This window comes from Toxotes jaculatrix, chromosome 14 (genome assembly GCF_017976425.1).
Source record: "Toxotes jaculatrix isolate fToxJac2 chromosome 14, fToxJac2.pri, whole genome shotgun sequence".
Lineage (NCBI taxonomy): Eukaryota > Metazoa > Chordata > Actinopteri > Toxotidae > Toxotes > Toxotes jaculatrix.
The window spans coordinates 11,937,440-11,944,900 of NC_054407.1; the positions used below are offsets into that span (position 1 = coordinate 11,937,440).

The 7,461-nt window shown below is 41.4% G+C and overlaps 1 protein-coding gene across 1 annotated transcript; it reads left to right on the top strand.

Moving 5' to 3' along the window:
- The first annotated feature begins 42 nt into the window (after window positions 1–42).
- On the top strand, window positions 43–5,318 carry prpf38b (pre-mRNA processing factor 38B). Its single transcript, XM_041055480.1, has 6 exons — window positions 43–460; window positions 995–1,063; window positions 1,311–1,462; window positions 1,896–1,956; window positions 3,206–3,441; window positions 3,856–5,318. The coding sequence occupies exons 1-6, from the start codon at window positions 251–253 to the stop codon at window positions 4,526–4,528; spliced, it is 1,401 nt and encodes a 466-aa protein (XP_040911414.1). The 5' UTR covers window positions 43–250; the 3' UTR covers window positions 4,529–5,318.
- Window positions 5,319–7,461: the final 2,143 nt, after the last annotated feature.

Sequence of the window (7,461 nt, forward strand, 5' to 3'; positions counted from 1 at the left end):
TGTTGGCGGATCTACGGTTACAGCAGAAGCTGTCCGTTCACACCGACGGTACAGTTCCGGTTCCACCTCGCAACAGGACTTAAGCTACAGCGACGGCGGGAAGTTGTTTTCATCAATTTAGCCACACATCAGCAACAGCTAAACGGACGAAATAGATAAAAATCGTCAATTGCCTATCTAATATTTATGGCTTTGTAAACGGAAATACGCTAACTGTAAACCAAGTTTAGCGGCGTGGGATTCAGCTAACATGGCTAACGTCGGAAACCAGTTACCAACACAGGCCGTTAGCAAGCCTGCACCAGGAAAACATGGAAATGTATTGCCTCTGTGGGGCAACGAAAAGACTATGAACCTCAATCCAATGATTCTTACCAATGTTCTGTCCTCGCCGTATTTCAAAGTTCAGCTTTATGAACTAAAGACCTACCATGAAGTTGTGGACGAAATCTATTTCAAGGTAACATTAGCGAATGCTAACCCGCATGCTAGTTAGATAACCGCTGTGCCGTGAAGATAGCGTTACTGTGGCAGCGGTGTGCTGCAGTCGTCAAATAAAAAGGGAATTCTGATATCAGGCAGCGCTAGTTCTATCTCACTTAACTTTACGATTTAATAAGATGTTCGATTATTTCATGTAATTGTGCACAAATTGTTATTTATTATTTATTTCTCGCTGGTAACCTATATCTGAGCTGGCTTGCAACTGTTGGCTGCCATTATAAACACAATAGTTTACCGTTAACGTTGCGTCTGTTTTTCTCAGAATTGGTTAGTTTTGTATTGTTTTGGTCAGAATTTAACGATGTATTAGGGAAGTTCAACATTCTTACCTTCCACAATAGTCTCAGTATTTCACATGAAGCCTCTAATGTAAGTCACCAGGGAAAATCTTTTTGATGTGTGGTGTGTATACTGGCAGCTGGAATTACGTTATGCAGACAGGTGTGTGTGTGTGTAAACTAGTTTAATATGGTTCCTTGTGTTCCTACAGGTGACTCATGTTGAGCCTTGGGAAAAGGGAAGCAGAAAGACCGCAGGCCAGACTGGAATGTGCGGAGGGGTAAGTGAGAAGTACGTGCTTTTTATATTCCCCATCTTTTACCCCAGCATATTTTCTTTACTTGTCTGGAAGATATCTCTAGTCTCTAGGAAATTGGTTTGTATGATTTACAAGTACGGGAAATGTGCATGATTCCTTATTACTGGGATTGTTTAGTGTTGTTGTCAAAGAGTCCACTGTTATGAATACATTAGGTATAAATAACGTGCAGTGACTTGCTTTACAAATATGTTTTTATCCTTGTTAGGTGCGTGGAGTTGGGACTGGTGGTATTGTGTCGACTGCTTTTTGTCTTCTATACAAACTGTTTACTCTCAAGTTGACTCGCAAACAGCTCATGGGTCTGATCACTCACACAGACTCTCCATACATCAGAGCACTTGGCTTCATGTACATAAGGTATGATTTTTTTGTGTGTGTGTGTGAGAGACCGCAAAATGTAATCACTGTAATTCTGCTGTGTGGACAGAACAGTTATAAACATTCCTCATAGTAATAGATATTTTGTTCATGCTGTGTAAGTAGACAGATGTTTTATTCCTAAAGCAACCAAAGAAAACTCTAAATGACAAAAGTGTCCTTTAAGTGAGTTAACATATTTTATTTACTAATATGCTATTCATTTTTTAAAAATATGTTAAAGGCAATTTTAATTGTAATGTTTAAGTTTCACCTCTGATGCTGCACCCAGATCAGGAAAAGGTTTACTTAAATCATTGCCGATATTGACCTGTCATAGGTGAACATGTCAGATTTGAAACCTGTGCAACATTACAACTTGATTATGTGACACAAATGCCCATGTTACGCTCTTTGTTTCATTCTGCCTCAGATACACTCAGCCCCCAACAGATTTGATCGAATGGTACGATGGCTTCCTGGATGATGAGGAGGTATGTCACTCCGGGTAATAATTTGATGTTTCTTTCTTTCCATTAAATACACAGTCAGGCGACACATTAAAGGATGTCCATTCCCCCTCTTGTGATGCTCATAGCTGATTTTTCACCTTTGCCTTCATTTGGCTTAATTGTCCCCAATTTTTGTCCTCTAAACCTGAGTAGCTAGGTTACTTGCTCACTGCTCTGCTGCTGATTTTTATCAGGGTAAGTACCATATATAATGCTGAGTCAACCTTTTAGTCCAATGTGATATCAAGGCATGCTCTCTGTTTTTGACAAGGTTTTATCAGGACTTGTTGCACAAAACTAAATTTGGAATCAATTACAATTGGAGTTTTCATGCAGATACACACACAAACACACAGATTATATAACGTGTTAAAATTTGCATTAATCTTTTGTGTTTTATTTATATTTAATTAAAATATAATTTGGTCCCAGGCTGTGCAACCAGGCCTCCTTTGATGTTCTGTTGCATTATATTTGAATTGATCTTATGAAATCCTACCCAACTGGTTAATTCCCCTGTTTTTTTCTTTAGATGCCCATTGTGCAGCAGGTGAATTGGATATTGTATCTCAGCACTGTTGGTTTGCGTGTGTGAGTGCAAAACGGCTGTTCTCTACCATATAAAGTTGATAACTATTCAACTGTGTGCACTTACCTACCTGCTCTAATCTGTGCTTACACTGTGGGCATTTTTTTAAGTCTCTTTGACAGTCCATTGTGTTGTTAGGAGACTGATGAAGGAAGCCAAGGCTTCATTGTCTTTGTCCCTTCAGCTCAATGAGGATTTGTCTCAATATTCTGCTCTCACTTCCCTTCATTTATGGTCTGTAAATAGTAGATGCAACCACTTTTGGACGGTGCTTTTTTTACACAGATCATCTGAAGGAAAAGAGGGAGGTTAGACAAATATAATAACTTTTGCCTGATTATCAAAGCTCACTTTGTAAACACATATTCCAGAAACTGCCAGACAGCTTAGACAAGGCAAACTTAATTGTACTATTTATAACATTGTTTCCTTTAGTAAGAATTAACAAAAGTAAAGCCAGGCGCATTTGACTGATAATCAGAGATTAAGCTAGATGAACAGAGGTGAAGGTTCAGTGCTTGGTCATCACAAATTACTTTTTGATTTGAGGCAAGATTGAAAAAGCAAAAGGATTTACCTACTTCCAGCCTGTGTGTGCTAATTGAGTTTTTCTTTGGTTCTTTCCCACCATTTGGTTTATAGGAGCTCGACGTGAAGGCAGGAGGTGGCTGTGTGATGACCATCGGAGAGATGCTGCGCTCCTTCCTGACCAAGCTGGAGTGGTTCTCCACTCTTTTTCCCCGTATCCCAGTGCCTGTGCAGAAGATTATTGACCAGCAGATCAAGGCTAGGCCTCGTAAGGTTGTTCAGAAGGAGACACAGGATGAGGAAGCCGAGTTCACAGAGTCAGGGAGGCAAGGGGAACGACGTCGCTCCAGGTAAAGTTTTCAGAGGCAGTCTTACCTGGCTCCATCAGTGTCTTTTCTGTAACTGATAAGACTGGAAAAGTTTAGTTAATTTTCCCCTTTTATCCCATGTTTTACTCTAATTAGTTTAACAGTAAATATGCAAAACTGTAAAACCTTTAAACTGGTGGAAACGGATATCTGTTGCCAGGTCTGGTCATGACAGTCTGGAGACTGTAGTCAAAAGTTATTATTGACCCATACACACCCGTGGTACAACCACTCAGGCTTTGTCAGTTGTTTTATGTGTTTGTTCATTGTCTCGCAACTTGGTGAGTGTGAACCATGTGTCAAGTGTTTCAAGCATTTTAATTTTTGTAATGTAGTTTTATCTTAAATTTATTTGGGTAGAAAGTTGCTTGAAGCTAATGTTAACTTCCTTCCCAGGACACCCAGACGGACACCGAGCCCCCGAAGGTCGCCCAAACGGTCAAGGAGCAGGAGCCACCACCGCGAGAGAGACCGCCACGGCCCCAGCTTCGACCGAGAGCTGGAGAGGGAGCGTGATCGGCAAAGGAAGGAGAGGGAGGGCAGGGACCGGGATAGGGACAGAGGGGACCGAGGGGACAGGGAGAGGCGACGGTCCCGCAGCGCAGACAGGAACCAAGACCGCAGAGAACGTAGAAGAAGTCGCAGCGGCAGCCGGGACCGACGAAGCGAACGGAGAGAGAAAGAAAGAGATGGTGGGGATGACAGGAGCAGGAGGAAGGACAGGGATCACCATAAAGATAGAGGCACTGAGAGGGAGAGGTCCAGGGATAAGAAGAGCAGGGGAGAGACTGATGACAGGAGGCATAAAGACGACAGGGAGAGGCACAGAGAAGAGAGGAAGGCCAAAAGGTCGAGCCGGAGTCGAAGCAGGGAGAGGAAGCACAAGAGTGGAGAGGAGAAGAGCAGGAAGAGAGAGCGCAGCCACAGCAGAGATAGAGACAGGGAGAGAGACGGAGAACAGCGCTCTCATAAACGTAGTCGTAGCAAAGAGAGGAGTCATCATCAGCGCGAGTCCAGTAACGACCGTAGTAAACATAGTGAACGCAGAAGGAGTCAGAGCACTGAGTAAATGTCGCCTCGCAGCAATATTACTTCTTCTACTCCCTGTGTTTTTCATCCTTTTTTCTACCCAGTTGTCTGGTTTCTCACTTGTGCTAAAGAGTAGGATGTTAGCACACCAGACATCTGGAGCTGTTGTCTTTGGCCTCCAATGTAATGTTGCTTTATGTTTTTCTGCCTTTTTCACTCCCCGTTAGACCATTGTTAGTCCTCACTTGAAATTCGGAAAGTGGCAAAAATGGCATTTTAATTTTCTATGGTTCATTCTTTTGCCCCAGGACGAAATGGGTTTGTATATAATATTTTGGAGGCTGTCTACACATGATAAGTGTTCAGAGTTGCATTCACCGCTGGGTTGGGCGCTGTCCGTGCTGAAAGCTCAGCTCAACACTGTCGTCATATAATTTATGAAGAAAAACTGTTATCTTCAGGCAGGTACAAAAGCCAGTGTAGAACTTTTTTCTTTTCTTTTTTTAATTTGACTAATACTACAGTGCATATGTCTGGAATTTCTTCATACTTAAGCTTCTTTGTCCGCTGTATTCTGATTAAACATGCCTTGAACAGTCCAAAGTGAACGGTTAAAGTTCATATTTGAGCGTAACAGCGATGTGGCTGAACAACAGCTCAAGCCAGCGCAAGGTAATTCTGTCTGATTGTGTGTAGACAGCCTGAGAATGTTTTAATCCTCCAAAGGGCCATATGCAAAGGGTAATTTTTACCACACACACTTAAGCCCTGCTTGTGCTGTGATTGGGTTATTGCTCCGTTGCATTTTGTTTTCTATTAAAACACTTTTACCAAAAATACATATTGTTCTTGTTTCAAAAGAAAAGATTACTATAGAAACAGGAGGATATCACAGATGTGCAGTGGAAATACAAAGGCTGAATTCAAACAGTATTTTTGGCAGTTTTATTAGAATGTAGTCTGAAAATAATTTCCATGTTAAATATACATTCAGAAATTGCAAAAGTAAATACTCTGGACATGTCAAACACTCCCTGATATATTACCTTTAAGATGACCAATATATAATTTACAAAAGTGAATAAAATACAAGAAGCAGAAGGAGCAAAGCCATAGATAAAAAATATATAACCTCAACCACCAGCAAACAAAGCATGTACCTCTGTTAAGGGTTTTTACACGTTTTACAAGTATAGAATAGAGGTATTTAAAATCTTTAGGGCGTGGGCTTTTATTTGCAAGACATCTAAATATTATGTCACTCATGGATGTTAAATACGCGAATGTGCCATATTGTTGGCAGTGACTAAACTATTGCAGCAGTCCCAGTTCTAGCTTTCCATTACATGACCAACATGCACTAAAAACCGCAGCCTATGGTAAACCAGCAGAAATGTAAACGTCAAAGTAGCCCATGCTAACATCCATGGATGTTAGCATGAATGTTAGCCCATGCTAACATCCATGCTCCACCAGATCTAAAGTTATTGTAAACCTGAATGAGACTCAAACAGCCACTTTGACAGCAAGACCGTTACATTTAATGGGGAGATGTGTTCAGATCTCTTGCTTGGTCTACAGAAGTGTGTTCCTGTTTACTGGGGAAGCCCTTGTCCTGTTTGCACACACACAGACTCAGACTCTGGTCCACTAGTGGCTGAGTCGCTGGCCGACACAGAGAAACAGTAGGCAGAGTTGGGGCTCAGATCGGTGAGAATTATACTCTCCCCATACACTGTTAGTTCCTGAGGTTTACTGGATCTGTCCTGCTTCCTGATCACCAGGTTGTAATGGGAGGCATCATCCACTTGAGACCACTCAATAAAAATAACTGTTGACAATGCTTGGGCGACATCTAGCACGGGAGCTGAGAGGCCTCCTGCTGGAAGAAAAACAAGCCAGAGTTGTAAATTAGGTCCCAGCTGACTAATGGCTGGTTTGTCCTGTAAATGAGGAATGATCTGAGATAGCATCCCTCTCATTTAGTTTTAAAACAATAGCTAATCAAAGGCTGCATCAGGAACTTGGAATAAAAATAAAAAAAAACAGTGCAACATTAAGGAAATAAAATACTTAAGTACTTCTAAAAATTCAGCCACAAGTGGTTCTTACAAATACAAACTCACCATTCTGCATTTCACTGAGATCTCTCCTTCTGCGTCCTTGTTGTACCACTAAAGAGAAAATGAATTAACATTCAATCACTTAATTTGTTAGAAAAAAAACCTCAAAAAGTGTAATTAGATGTTTAAAAACATCAGTTCCTACCGTTTATGACACTTATAGCTTCACTTTCTCCAGCTGCGTTGCTGGCTGTGATCACCAGGTTATTGGAAGTGATGTTGGACAGCGAGCATGACAGCCCCGCCATGCTGCATAGCTGGGCCTTTGGCGAGACACTGTTGTCGTACACAGTGTATGTGGTGGCGAACACTGAAGCGTTCCACGAAATTGTGGCAAAGGTGCTGTTACCGCTGTACACCACTTCTGATGGTGGGCAAGGTGCTGGGAGGAGGGAAATCAGAATTAGTTAAAGCACCTGAAAACTTGTTTATAATTGTCATGCTTCTCTGTGACTGTAAATATTACAGGCCATTTCCACAGCAGACATTCTGACTTATCATAGTGGGAAAAGCACTGGTGTAAGTAATAACATTCACAATGCTTTTGTTCTATTCAAGTGTCCATGTAAGCCGTGACATTTAATCAGCATGTACAATACTGAGCAGTGCTGGAATGTAACATAGTACTCCTACACACCACACATTTGAGCTGCTTATACCGTGCTTGAGTTGCTGCTTCACACATTGTGGAAAGTATTGTACATTTAACTAAACTGCATTTATTTTGACTTCGATAGTGAAGAGTAAGACTGCAGCATGAGCTTCTGCATACAAAATATGAATTCTTATAGAAGAAATCACCCATGTTCCATTGAGAGATCCTTTGTTTTTAATACACTTCCCCTGATTC